Here is a 16,062-nt window from a genome sequence, read left to right on the forward strand (position 1 = left end):
TAAGAAAATCTAATTTCAATTTAAAAAATCACTAGCTTTCATTGTAATTGAGACCATTAAAGTAATCTTGCAGTTACACATCAAACTTTTCTCTTTCTGAATAAACGTCACCGTGTAGCTATTTCTGTGGAAATCCCAAGATTCGGAACGCGTGCACAGCTACAGGTAGATTCATGAAGACGAGTAAACAACAATTAGAATTTCCTTTGCACAATAATCCACGAAATATTGCCACCAATGAACCCATAAGCAACCGTTAAGATCTGTGACGTCAAAAAATACCCATGACATCACCCGATGCGAACCCAACCAATTTCTTTTCCCCATTTCTAGGCTTTATATAAAAGCCTGGTGGTACTTCAGATCGTTTTCACTTTCTTGTGGCGGATCTTCGAGTGTAAAAGTGCATGTGGTGTTGTTTTAAGTTCGAATAAAAGGATATAAAATAAAGAAAGAAAGAAAATAAAGGTGAACATTTTAAGTGGGTTGAAGATTGTGACGTGAAAAGGTAAACCGGCCTATCAAATGTGAGAATAGACAGCCGGTCGGACAGGTCATAAGAGAGAATTACTTTCTACAGAAGCTAAGGAGTTCTTTTGATTTCTACTAAAGGACCTAGTGAGAGTGGAACTTCCGTGAAGCCATTAGTATTTGGGGAACTCCTTCAAACGAGACAAGTACTCAAGATCCAAACAGGTAAGTCTGGACTCTCTCTTTCTTCATCATCTTCCTTTCTCACTCTCACTTTTCAGCATCCGCTTTCTCCTCATCTCCGGAGAGTGGAGAAAGTGAAGTGATTTTAACGGAAGATAAAATTCGCGTTTTTGTTCTCTTCTTTTCTACTTCATAGAGTATTTTCTAAAATATCTCAAAAAATTTATTTTATGTAAACAAATAAGGAAAAGAGTATTTATTTCATCGAATGCATTTTTAATTTCTTTTTTTCAAACTAAACATTTTTTTTATTTTTTAATTAAAAAAACATTAATAATTGTAGTAAGTTTCCCGTACATCAAAACGCTTGTTTAAAAATTCAGTTCAAAGTTGAACCATAATATCTTGTACATTTGATACAGACTAAACTGACATTAAGACGTAAACTGTATCATGTGACCTCTCAAATTGAACCATTATCGCGAAATCAAGTTCAGAAAATGATAATCCGATACAACTTAGTATTATGTTAAAATTTCAGTAAAATTGAGTGATTTTGAACGTTTATTGAATACACTACACATGCATCGAAATAATGATGCATAAAAAATAGTCATACAACAGCTAAAATACAATGCTAAACTGTAAATACGCATTTTTCCTTTGTTTCAATTGAGCGATATTAAAATCTAGTTCAGAAAAAGATAATGGATACAGCTTAGTATTATATAAAAGCTACAGTACAATTGAGAGATATTGAACGCTTATTCAATACACTACGCAATTATGGAAGTAATGGCATATGAAAATTGTCATACAACAGTTAAAATACAATAATAAACTGTAAATACCTTTTTCTTATTTGTTTTTATTTATGAACTCAACGTTCAAATATTGGTCTTATATTTATAGTTATAATTTAAACTAAGTATTGCAATTTTATGTTTATAACGTGTTTGTTCTCTTAAGAGATATTTTAATTTTAGAAAATATCTATTGTATTATTTTTCATTCAAATGTAAGAATTATTATCAATTATACGAGCATAATAATATACACGTTCATAACGAATATTTCTTCGCGCCTCAGATTTATTTTAATAATGAAATAAATTCTTCACTATTTGATTCATTTCGAGATTCTTATACTTGAGAAAAACTATATTTCAAAAAATATTCTAATTTTAAAGTGTCATTTTTATTGTTAATATTAATCTCATTAAAATTTCAATCAAATTTCATGTGAAATTTATTAGGAATGAATGCACTCATACATTTGATATGTGAGTATTCATATATGATAATTAACATTTATTAACTTACTATCAGTAAACACAGTTAAAATTTTATTGTTTATAAGAATTTATAAATGTTAGCATCATCTATAAGTACAGAATTCGTTGATCTTATTAATTATCGGCAGAAAATAGTTGTTTTATTTTTCATATTTAGTCAATAATTTTCTAATTGTTGTTTACCAAAGTTATAAATAAGCACTATACTTTAAAACATTATGAATTTTCAAAAATTATTTTAATTTTTTGCTTGCAGTGTTAGTTTAAAGAGTAACATTTTACTATTAAAAATTGAATTCGCTCTACAATAAGTAATTTGAAGAAACTATTTATTCAAACAATTACCTCTAGTTCCTTTGAAAAGTGCATTTTCCTTATTTTAATTATTAGTAAGAATGTGAATAAATGTATTTGTGATAATGCTGCACTATTTGGAACTTGTTACATTTACGCTAACATATTGTTCTTATGTTCGTAACTATGTGCAAAAAAATAATTTCCCTACTTCCAAAGATTAAAAATTCATGCATCCTTGAATTCATATCAGTATTATACTAAGTTTATTTATTTGGTTCGTTAAAAACATTGAGAAATCAGCAAGTTAGGTTTTAAATTAAAAGTTTTCAGAACCATGCAAAATCTGTATGAAGCAATTACTTAAGAATTAATGCATCTATCTATTTTTTATTTATTTCCTAAATTTTATTAAAATGAAATCTGAAATAGTTAAATTAATTACTAACAAGAAACATGGTCAGTTTATTTAATCGCGATATTCTATGAATATTCCAACACTCTAAAAAATAATGTGCTTTTATCTATAATAATGTGTTCTGATCTATAATTATTTTTTTATTGTTCAAAAAATTAATCCAAAATAATTATAGCATCTGTTAATAGAAGACAGAAAAATAATTTTAAGAATAGTTTTGATCAAATGCTTTTTGCCATTAATTTTCCTATAATTTTTTTTTATTATGCTTATATAAAAATACTACTTCACACCTAAAAATATTTTACTTAATACATGTATAGTTATCAAAAAAACCTAAGTGCAAATGGTTATTTTAAACTTTAAAATTTCAAAATAAGAAATAATATTATGTAACATTTTTTAGCAAAAAACTATAAGTTCTTTTATACCTCTCATTCAAAAAAAACTTTATTCTATCCAAAAAAAACTTTATTTAAAAAAAACATTTATTTTATTCTAATCGAAAGGGCAAAAGTTTTAATTTCTAATAACATCTTAATTTGTACGCCATTAAAAATTTTAACTGTCTCTTAAAATTCAATTCCTTAAAATAAAATAATTTAATTTATAGGCTCTCCCATTAATACATAATACAAATTTTAAAATAATAAAAATTATTTTTGAGACGTATTTATATTTCGTTGCAATCACCTCATCCAAATATTAGCTTTCAGAAAGCTTACATTCACTGCTTGAAGCTATATTTTTTATTAAAAAAAATATTAATAAAAATTATCTTTATGTGTATATTCATTATAGTGATGACTGAATCCATTTTGTCTAAATCACCTTTCATAAAACATAAATGATTAATACCTGATTTTCTTTCCGATCCGAAAAGATTAATAAATATGTCCGAAGGGAATAATAAAAAATATTAACTTCACTAATATGATTGGAAAAAAAAAACTTCGTTGCAAAAGGAGCTGGCAAAAAAAAAACATATTATTAATCAGTTTTTTCGTAGTACAAACTTGATCAACGAATCTTAAATCAGCTTTGTTTTGATTAAGCCTTTCATTCTAACTGGAACCGCACATCAAATACTAGTCATTAAACTTCTTCCCGAGGCTAATTTAACTGCTAACCTATTTGTTAAAATGTAATTAGCATCACAAAAGCGTTGCGGTACAAAATGCCTATTTTTATTTTTTATATTTTCAATAAAATGACGCTAAGGGTTGGTTTCATTTAAATATGATCACCTCACAAAAAAGCAATATAAATTTTGTCATAAATAATTGACTAAAACATTTAACCGTGTGATCACTGTATTGAAAATTAAGACATACTCTTCATGTTTTAAAACAAAAATTACGTATTTCACAATGCAATTTTGTTCAAAAAATAATCAGTTTTAATATATTTTATATTACATGCAAACTGTTTATAATTTTGAAATTCTTCGTATTTTCTATTGCATAAATAATAATAAATAATAGGCATTTTGCATTAACAATTTAACCTTGCTATTCCTGAAAACTTGTAATATTTAGGTTACTATAACCCGAAAGTTAAATTTTTAGTACAGTGGGTTATTTTCTTTGCTTTTAGAATAATACTCTAAATACAGATAAATTAGGTTTGTCTAATAATAAATCATTTAAAATGTGTATAAAGATATAGTACAAAGAGCTTAAACTTAATTATTTCCAAATTTTTTACGACTTCTACAATTGAAGAAAATGAAAAAAAAATTTCTAAAAAGCAATTTTTAATTTTTTTTTCTGCAGTTGATTTTTTGTGATTTCAAAACGTAATTGAGAATAAAACTGACTTATTCAAGAGTATTAAAGCGAAGACCCTAACTAAAAATTATTAGACTACTAGAAATTCAAATCGAAAAACTAAATTGAATTAATGGTTTAAAAAAATTTAAATTATATATATCTTTTTCTTGTTTACAATAAAACAGTTATCATGCTTAAATTTGGATCCTTATTTTTCAAAAAGGCAAACATTTTTTATGCTTCCAATGATGCATATATAAATAGATTCCCCTCATTTTATCCATCACAATTTTAAATTTACTCAATCCATTGTTATCCTCTGATCACATAAATAACTTCACACATCAGCTATAATATATATTTCCTGAAAACTACGTAAATATGTAGTTTTCTAGGGTGGGATGCAACTACATCAATGAAAGAAAATTCCGCCCAAAGCTAAGTTTGTTCCTCATCTGCTATAACTACTTCCTAAATCATTCTATACCTAGTGATCTTTTTTCATCTCATGATAATTTATTCGTAAGTTAACCATTAAAGGTCATTTGACCCTTTCAATGAAAAGGGTTACGGCGAAATTTGTGTGAAAAAATGTAAGATTCACTTCCTGGCATGGTTATCCGATTCCCTCGGTTATTGTATTTACACTCATTGACTTTTTACTCTTCTTCCTATTTTGTGGATTTTTTTTTAATATTTTTATCATTATCTTTAAGAATTAATCGATGTAAATTACTGACTTTTTTTTAAATTTTTAACTTTGTAGTACGAACATTAATTTTTTCTATTTTTTAAATTTAATGTCAATAAATGTTTCTTTTTTTTTAAAAAAATTCTCTACAATTTTAATGCTCATATTTATTACCAAAAATTATTGTTATAATTATTATAACAATGTTAATATTTTATATTAACTGTTATTTTCAGTGCTGTTGCATAAACTTTCATGGTTTTCTAAATTTTAAAGTAATTAAAAGTATTCTAAATTAGAGGACGATGAATGTATTCTATAAGGAATATTTTCTAACTTTTTATTACTAATATTTAATGCTGACAATTATTATTTTCTAAATTTAACAATTTTGAATGGTTTAATTTTAATATATAAACAATATTAAATAATTTCACTTCAAATTTAGCTATAATCATATCAAATAAATTTTTTAACTCTAAAAATATTCAAGGTAAATTTAAGTTCAATTGTTGATTTGCCATTTGGCTTGACTTTAAATTTGTATATTAACATGTAAGCTGAAATTCACTTCAAAATATTTTTTGTTCATTAACTTTTCTTTGGTTTAATTATGCAAAATAATAATTAAAAATTTCGACACTGAAATAGCTAAAATAATTGAGCTGAACTTAAACTATAAATTAAAAATCGATACACTTTTTCTTAATTCGAATTATAATTCACACCTATGTAAAACCATTTTTTAAATTTCTATTAACTCAGAATCAGCATGAAGTTTTCTATCTATACTACATTTTCATCATAGCATTTTAAAAACCTAAAATCTATTATTTTCTTGAATGTGTTTATTAAACTAAATATTTCATAATGTAGCAAAGATAATAAAAATTTGTTTCCAACAGATATTTATATTTAATTAATTTATAACTACTTATGGAATATTACTTGATTAAAAAACTTCATTAGCTTCATAGTTATGAATATGGAAATTAAAGTCGACATGTTTTAAGCGCTCAAAAATAGGTGCCTATTCTCATGACTTGTCAAACGCGAACTGGCAAATTTCTTGCTTGGCAAGTCTTGAGAATTGGAACCTATTTTTAAGAGCTTGAAACATGTAGAATTTTATTTCCATCTGCATATTGTTTAAGCCAATGAAGTTTTTTAATCTGCGTTTTTTAATCTGAAGTTTTTTAATGAGTAATATCTTACAGCTTCAATTTCTTAGGATTATTTATTAAGTAAGGCACAATTAAATATTTTATCGTACATTTTTTTGTGTGTGAAAAAGCTTGCCTAATAAACTAAGAGTAGCAATTTAGCCGTAAACAACGAAATCGTCTCCATAATATTGTTAAAAAAGGAAAAATTAGAATTATTTTATATAAGAATTCTTAAGACAAGAGAATTTGTAAGACTATGTATGTTTTTTTTTTATTTATTTTAATATACCTATCGCACTTTCAAAAACAAAATTATGCAGATTTTCGGAAGTATTTTTTACACCTGAATTTATTAATCATTTTTATGTTAAAAGAAAAAATATCAAATGTTTTAATAAAACGGCATTTAAAACAGAAGTAATTTGAATTTGTAAAATGTTATGTAAGCTGCTTCAATCGCAGCAATAACATTTATTATGTCATCACTTGCTGCAGACAAACCATCAGTGGTTTTGAGGAAAAAAAACTGACTGGGAACAAATTATGCGAAACGAGTTATAACTTTCAATATACTTCCAATAGTTTATGAATGCAATCATTAATCATAATGTCGGAATTCTCAATCAGCCGTTCGAATTGACCCTTCGATTCGTGAAAGTAAAAAGGTATTCAAAATTCTAAAAAATCGATTGATGTTAGGGTACGCGATGGGAATATGTAATTCCTCACGGAGTCATTGTGTTACGCGGTTTTTTGTCTTTTTTATTTTTGTCCCATTAACCCTTTACGACGATTACATTATTTTTATATGGCATTTATTTTTTGTCTCCAGCAACGCTTGTGGGTAGTCCTATTCTTGGAATGACGTCATTATAGTCAATCGTCCTACACGTGAAGCAATACACGAAATCCTTTTCACTTTATGTCAGTGTGCTAAACAGTAATGATTGGGTGTTTTACTTTTTTTATCACGTGACTCTTTTTATTTTTTTAATCTTAAAGGAAATACTATTGCGTGTTTTTCTACTAAAATGGTTCTTGACTTCAGTTGTATCCCTGACTTATGTGCGATACTCACGGATAAAATAATATTTCTTTTATACTTTCAGCATTACTATTTCATAATCAGTCATCATTGCTTTGGAATTAGCAATAATTGTTAAACATTTAAAATTAAATTTAATAGAATTTTAACATAAATATAAAACTTACATAACATAAATATAAATGTGCCAACAATCATAAATACTCAGAAAAAAAATAAAACGCCATTTCTTGTAACTTGCAAATAAATAAGTTTAATTGGGTTAATTTTTGGTTTGCTTCATTAGTTCGACAGACACAGCGAAATACACAAAACAAGGAAAATAACATTAAGGAGTCCAAACTTTCAACTGCTCTCCTGACCAAACTAATAAGGTCATATTTTCCTCAGGGCATAGAGCGTTCGCTTTCCAGTGAGGTGAACTGGGTTCGAATCCCAGCGATGGCTGGTTGAAACGAATTCCGTAACCGGCTCGCACTGACCACAGTGCTGACGTAAAATATCCTCAGTGGCAGATGGATCATGGGTTAGAGTCCCGTTGCCATCAGGATAACTGTGGGAAGTTTTCGTGGCATATTAACAAAATGCATTAAAAATAATTACAGATTTTTTAAAAATCACGCAGTAATTTTTGAAGATTCCTTAAGCCGCATTTCATTATTATTAGCAATCCTTTCTCGCGAACATTTGACGAAATTGTTTCATCGCATGCATGCCATCTTGGTACATTCTGAAAATTTTTCAACATTTTTATCTGATTTTAAAATCGTACTATTCACAGGATGGTACATAGTTTATTGCACTCTCTTGTCAAGCAAGTTTCTTAATTTAATTTCCTAACAAATATTAAGTTACTCAGTCACTCACGACATTTTTTACTTAGTATAGTATTTCTTAATCAACTGCGTAAACCAATGAGTTGCTTTTGACGAAATATCACAAACAACTGAAGATAATAATTTCATGTCTACTTTTACATCATTTTTTTATAACCGTCTTTGAACAGTCGACCCAATTTTATGGGTTTACGACTACTAATGTTCAACTCCGTATCCTTGTAATTTTGAACCCAATCCAGAAGACAAGGGAACTCCTGGATCGAGTATTGAGAAAAATTTGCCTTCGTGGAGGACTTTTTGATGGAGCTAACCCGCATTTGTGTTACATGGAGAGGAAGACCACGAGAACCTCCCACGGTTAGCCTGACGGCAAGGGGACTCTAACCCATGATCCGTCTACCACTGAGGATATTTCATGTCAGCATTGTGGTCGGTGCAAGCCAGATGCGGAATTCGTATCGACTGGGATTCGAACCCGGTTCGCTTTATTGGAAGGCGAATGCTCTATCCCCTGAGCCACCACAACTTTCATGTCTACTTGGGCTTTTCCAACGCTAGCAACATTTTTACCTTTTCCGTAGTAAGGCCATACAATTGGCTCAATATGAGTCCTATAACAATATGCGCCGAGGGACTAACATTGGGATGTCTACATTTCGCAATATTGGTCCAAGAATGGTCTATATAGGGTCTATATTCAGTAAATAATAAAAATATGGAGTAAATCTGATAATTCTATATAGGGCAGATATTTGTTGTAAAGTGGCAGTAAAATATCAGATGAATTGAACTTTTCCACATATAGGGCCAATATTGGAAAAATAACGACCCTTTGAACCCTTATTGAGCGATAATTCATCAATATCGGTCCAATGATGGTCCAAGTTACTTTGCTGCTAGATATGTTTCAGTTTCGTCAAAAACGAGAGAGAAAAATTTTAATTTTGAATTTCCATTCAGTACTGAGTATTAAATAAAAAAAATAAGAAGCAGCTACCATTTAGTATAAATAACGGAGAAGTTGCACCTCTTTTCTCTGGAAACGAACACCTAAATGCGTCACAATATTTACATAGACTGTTTCATATTTTACTGCCATTTTAAGGAAGGGCTTGTTTTAAATGCAGTCTTAGTGGGCGATCAAGGTTACTTACCGCTATCCGGACTTGAGAAGGTGGTTCACTGACGCAAGATGTTGAACCTTTTTATTTTTTCTTCTTAAGGCCTTCAATGGTGACAGTACATGTCGCGTTTTCAGTCAATTATTTTTATTTGCATTAAAGAAGAACATAAGGACAACGTCTTAAAATTCTTCGAATTTCGGTAAAATTTTGTCGGCGAATTTATCTGGTCTTTTACAGTTTGTTTTTTGAAAAGTTTTGCGAAAATCCTTTCTCCTGTTTTTATCAGAAAAGAATTATGATTTTAACAAAATATATGCGATTAAAATGTTTTGAAAATCACTTTAGGAGCTTTAACGATTATATTTCAGTAAATTTTATAATAACGGCATTCAGCGGATCAATACGTCATAAATAAAGTTAATTTTAATATTATGCCATAATGATTCTTGCCATAGAATATAACAAGAAGATAGGCCTTAAACTGGGTAAAACAGGGGGGGGATGTTTACAATTTTTAAAACTTAATACAATGCAATAATATTGGTAAACAAATGAAAACATTGCTTTTGTAAGCCCCAACAGCTTTTTAAAATAATATTTAACTACAAAGTACTGTATTGTATAAAATTCTAGTTTGTTGAAAACAGTAGTGAAATTTTATTGAAATTTTTTTTTAAATTTGTTTAAAATTATGTCTAAATATAAAAAGAAATCATAATACTTCTTATTATATTCACAAAATGCATAGTTATAATACTTACCTTACTACAAAGTTGATTCCTCACGCAATAAGCAAATTTAATACTTTTGGATCGCCCCTCGGGCAAAGTATAAAAGAAAATCGCTTTTAATTTCGATAGTATTTTTTTAGCGTTTCTTACATTTATTTTATTAAATTAATCCTCGAAAATTGATGAATTTTATTTGTTAAAAGATTATATAAGTTTTATATTTTGAAAGTTAAAATTTTCCTCTTGTATTAATACATAATTTTTTCGATTTCTAGGTACGTAATCGTTATTAGATTATTTAATTTAAATTTATTCAATAAATATTTCTACAATGCTTATTATAGACTTTATAATGCAATTTCAGATACTTAATCAAAAAGAGTCCTGAATTCAAATAATTTAAAATACATTCGTATATCTATGGACTTTAATAGATAAGCAGTATTTTTAGAGTTTAATTGATATCTAAAATGTATACTTCAGTCCTAATATGTACTCACTTTTTATTATGTTAGAAAAAAAATAGAATTGATTATTGAAAAAATGTAATAAAACTCCTTTTCAAAAGCCCTCGTGGACCAAGTGTCACCTGTTTTGCATACTATCTATAAAGCACTTAACTTATTCTTAGTATTTTTCTAGAAAGCGTATTATTCATTAAATAAAACACTCCTCATTATTTAATTATAATATATATCAATATAATCGTATGCATTGGAGAGCGAAAAGAAGGGGGGGGGGGAAGGATGATTGAAGGAGCAAGACATGGCGCCATCGTGGGATGAAGGAGTTACTATAAAAGAGCGCACACCCTTTGGAACATGAACAACGTGGGGAGAGCTGTGTTTTATATCTACCTCTTATTTTTTAATTTCTTTTATGAAAGGTATATTCAACGTCAAGCTCATACAGATTAGAAGAATCGTGTTTTTGACCTCCGCGGGGAAGAAATGTTCGATTGTTATTGATGATAATATTTTGATGACTGTTACTTACAGTATCTCGCTTAAGGGCACTCTTTACTTTTTTTTCCTGACATGTTTTGCTTTCACGATTCTATTTTTTAAATTTGTTGCTCTACTTTTATTACCTGTCATATTGACGAGCGAAAGGGAAAGTTTAAACATGAATAGTAACTATTGTGTCAATAATGATATTAATAAGAACTAAAAAATGAATAATTGACCATTTGTGATAATTTTAACAGAATTAATTCGTGCACCTGATTGATTCGGCGTATCTTAGTGGATCTGAGCAATATGTAGCAAAATATTGACAATCCTTTAATGTTCAGATAACGATTTTTTTTTTAAATATATTCTCACGATATATCAGAAATACCATGTATTATAATAAACATCAAGCATACGACTGTTTTTGACAATGATAAAATTGCGGACACTATAAAACAAGTACTATCGGTAATAATAACAATGATAAACACCGAATATGCTAATATCGTAGTTATTGTTGATAACAATGACTATCGAATTACAATATTATTATTGTTGGGGAAATAAATTTCATTTCGATAGTGAAAATATTGTCCACTGTGCTAAAAATGTTGAGATATACTTTAAAAATATCGATAATTCTTTGTGTTATGCCACGCTATAAAAATGTTCATATCAGTCTATATAATAGCATATGTTACATAGCACATTTGAATATCAAGACTTATTTGCCGTTTTTTAATATTAAATTAAAGAAACACTATGCAGATAATTCATTTCATAATAAATGCATTAGAAATATGATTATAACTCAGCATAATTTACAAACTATTGTTTTAGAAAACTACTACTATTCAACATACTTCATAACATCTTATTTTATACTATTTATAAAATATTGTTTTAGAAAACTACTACTATTCAAGATGCTTCATAACATCTTATTTTATACTATTTATAAACTATTGTTTTGGAAAACTACTACTATTCAAGATGCTTCGTAACATCTTATTTTATATGAAAAATAAATTTTAAAACTGTAAGCTAAAGAGCAATACCGAAATGTCACCATTTTAGCAGGTGGCCAAACGGAGAACAGTTGAAAAATTCTTTACTCATAAAATAAATAAAAAATTATTTCAAAAATGTAAAGTATGATTATGATTTTTTTTCTGGAATTTCGAACTTCTATCAGGGAAATACAAGCTCTCTTATAAGTTAAAGCGTGAACAAATACGGGTTAGTAGTAATAGTACAAAAAAGAGTCGAAATTGCATCACGGGTTCAAATTGCTATGCAAAGTCAAATGTAGAACTCTATTAATGGACATTAAAAGGATACAAATTTTGTCAAATACTATAAAAATGTTATTATTTCATTCTTTATTCCATTTTATCTCATTATAATGCATATTTAAAAATCTATGGAGGGGGGGAGAAAAAATTAACTCATTTCGTGGCTACAATATTTCTAGCCCTTACGCATTATATGTTCAACAGCTATTATTTTTCAAGTTGATTTCATTCTAGAAATCTTAGATTTTTTTGGAAAAAAACGAAGCAATACTGTTCAAAATCCGTCTCTGCAAAATAATCTAACCAGTTTAATCAAAGCAGCAATGCTTAAGTTAATGCTTAGGTTAAAGTTTAATCAAATTTAGAGTTGATTAAATAATGAGAAATTGCATCACGGGTTCAAATTGCTAACCTAGATCGCAAAATTTTTTTATGATACATGACTTAATTAACGCTAACATTTTACTCATTGTGAGTCAGATAGGTAACATTTGGCGGGAGTAAACGACTGCAATTTATAATTTAAGACATTTATGTTTTGTGGTTATTTTATAAGACGTTTTTACTGCAACCAAAAACTATCTGAATATGGAGAAACCTAACCGTCATAATAATATCATTGAATAAATAATAAATTAACATAACAAGTCCCTTTTCAGATTGCAAAAGTCAAATAATTCTTTTTGTAATTCTTCTTCCGGACCAATCAAAGTTGTTTTATAATTGGTCCGGAAGCTGCAATTTCATTCTTATGAAGTAATAAGATATTCTAACAAGGCTCTTTACTTTATTCAACAAAGTAATTTACATTTCATTTTACCTTTTTAAATGAAAGAGTTAAAAATTACATGTTATTCAAGCATTTTTCCGAAAAAGTTTTTCAAAGTTACAAAAAATATATAAATTTCATAATTATATCATATTCCATAACTTTAATTAATTTGGGATGTATTTATTTAGAAAATTCTAAAAAAAGTTGAAAATTTTAAAAATCTTATGATTGTACTATTCTAATATATTTCATCACTTCCTAATAATTTGAGATCTATGTTAGGAATATGTTTTTTAAGAAAATATATGACATTACAAAAAAAATCGCAAATTTTATAATTGTAATTTTCTTATGTATTTCATCACTTGAATAATTGCACTTCTATATCCTCAAGGACGAAATGATTTGAGGTCAGGTAACCACCCTGGTTTGATTCAAATTATTCTGGTCATGGTGAAAGCTCTTTCTACACATGTACTATTCACCAAATCCACAAAAGGTAAACAAATTCTCTTCTCTGGAAGAAATATAATTGATGAGGCCCATACAAAGGACTTCAATTGATCAGTTCTCCAGTGTAATCAAATCATGGTGATAGAATTAAAAAATGGATAAAAACTCGTTCTGAGAGCTGAAGCAACAAGCGGCAATAAACGAAAATTAATTTTAACCACAACTTTTTATTCTTCGAGGAAGTCCACCTGACATATTTAAGAGAAACAAAATCGTCCGATGACCCAAATTTTGGAACGATTTAAAAGGGCTTTCTTCGTAAGAGGAATGAATCCCCCGAAATTGGAGATGACCCTCCCTCCTAGAAATAATAAATGTCATCTAGATTTATTTCTTTTTAAATAGCGGCTTATCACTTTCGTTTTGATGACTTCGCTTAAAAAAGTTGATTGTTTCAATTCATTTAAAGAAATTGTAACGGAGTTGCAGTTAAGAAATATATATAACGTTTTTATTTATTAGATGAAAACGTTACACATTTCTGTCATATGCGTGTTTATCTAGTAAGCAAAAAATATTAGTATTATTATTTACTTGTCTTTTAAAGCACCGTGTTATCTCTTAATTTCATGATTTCATTTACAAAATTAAATACTAACAAAATTAATACTAATTAAATACTAATTTACTAACTTGAGTGATTCTAGAGGAATAACAAGATATACGTTTTTGTAATAGTCTGGGCGTGTACTCTATTTAATATTGTAATTAAATGCATTAAAAAAAATATGTCGTAATATTTGAATTGCAACTTTTTCCTGCAATTTTATAAACATTGGAATGCATAAAAAATTTTTGAATGTTGAAATACTTTCCAATATTTTATATCAAGTAACAAACATAACGTAATTACTTTTTTTATATAATGCATCTTTGAATTTCGTGCATTAATGCAAATCTTCAGCCTTTGGAAAACTTTGAAAAAATATTAATTTCTAGGAAAATTAGTTAAAAAAATTAATTAATTTGCTTTTGTGTTTATTAAAAAAACACAATTTAACCATGAAGATTGAATTTTTGAAGATTTATTAAACATTTTTTGCACTAAATACATTTTTTTGAGACAAGGATTGTGAAGAATTCAGTTTATAAAACAATACAGCTTCTATTAAAGGCTGAAGGAAAACATAATACTTAAAAGAAACAATTGCTGGTATTGATTCTAATAATCAATTAAATTTTTCTTAACGTTTCAATTTTTTTTGTCTCGTATTATTTTAAATTTTTTTTGAATAATTAAAAATTGGTATGGTGATTTGTTTTAACACAAAATCAAAAAAACTGCTGGATGAATTTCTTTTTCTAGTGATTTATAATGTTATTTTATTCCACATGTATATGAGCAGAGTGAATTTAAATCTAATAAAACTCTAATTGTTTTACTAAATAATTATTTATTATTTTAGGAAAAAACGACACGATCTCGAATAATTTACGATGAAGGAGGGTGGACCGTGGAGGATATGGACGATATATCTGCTTCTTGCTGCAGGTAAGTTCAAATCTTTAATTATTATTATTATTAGATTCTTTAAACAAACCAATATCTAAAAACTTATTTCTTTCATTACAAAGTGTGAAATTTTATTCATTGTAAAATATTTGTCATACATTTCTTTTTTCAATTTTTTTATTTGACAATCTTAGTTTTATTATTTAAAAAATAATACCCAACACAAATGATATTAATGAGTTTTTCTAAATACTATGAAGTCTAAGTTCAGAAAAAGGATTAGGAAGAAAGGTTACTTTTAAAACTAATATTATATAAAAACTAAATACTGAGTCAAGTGCTTATAACTAAACTAAAAATAATAATAATCAATTATGAATTGAGACATTATTATTATTTATTAGAAGAGAATAAACTTATCACACGTATCATTAATCATAAAAAAAAAATTTTTTTTTCATTGATTACTGAAAAATGCATTTTTATTTTCCGTCTTGATCAACAGTTTATCACATCATTTACGGAAAATTATTCTTTAAGAAAATTGCATTTTTTGAATAGTTGACATTAGAAAACTAATTCCGCTTACAAAATTCAACTTTCGGGAATATAATCTTTCTCATATCTATCAAATTATATCTTTGGTACATCTATATAGGGATACAATAATCGTACAGTTATAGATTATGTACTCAAAACTGCATGATATATTTGGTACACAAGTAAAAACTCAATTTTAATATTAATTTTTATTCTATTCGCAACGAATATAGCTAACAAGTTTAAATACCCTTTTAATATCACTATTTTTGTATAAACTATATAAATAAAATAAATCTTTTTAAATAATTAACATTTTATACATCGTCACATTTGGGCAAACATGCATCATCTTTCATAAAATTATCCTCTACTTTATAATTCAATTACACATTGTTTTTAGGTATTCAAAATTATATAGTATGAATAATGACCTCAACAATTTCAAGAATAATTTCAATGTTCATCGAATTTTGTTATATCCTTATCTAGAATCTCCAATAAGTGT

The 16,062-nt window shown here is 27.4% G+C and overlaps 1 protein-coding gene across 1 annotated transcript in view; it reads left to right on the forward strand.

The window, feature by feature from the left end:
* The first annotated feature begins 372 nt into the window (after window positions 1-372).
* Window positions 373-16,062, forward strand: part of LOC107446124 (uncharacterized) — a 54,983-nt gene continuing 39,293 nt past the window's right edge. The window contains exons 1-2 of the mRNA XM_043039094.3: window positions 373-696; window positions 14,968-15,053. Coding sequence (XP_042895028.2) covers window positions 14,999-15,053 — 55 coding nt within the window. The 5' untranslated portion in view covers window positions 373-696; window positions 14,968-14,998. The remainder of the gene's footprint in view (window positions 697-14,967; window positions 15,054-16,062) is intronic.

The sequence above is a fragment of the Parasteatoda tepidariorum genome, chromosome 6 (assembly GCF_982258835.1).
Source record: "Parasteatoda tepidariorum strain Cologne lab strain chromosome 6, Ptep-v5.0, whole genome shotgun sequence".
Lineage (NCBI taxonomy): Eukaryota > Metazoa > Arthropoda > Arachnida > Araneae > Theridiidae > Parasteatoda > Parasteatoda tepidariorum.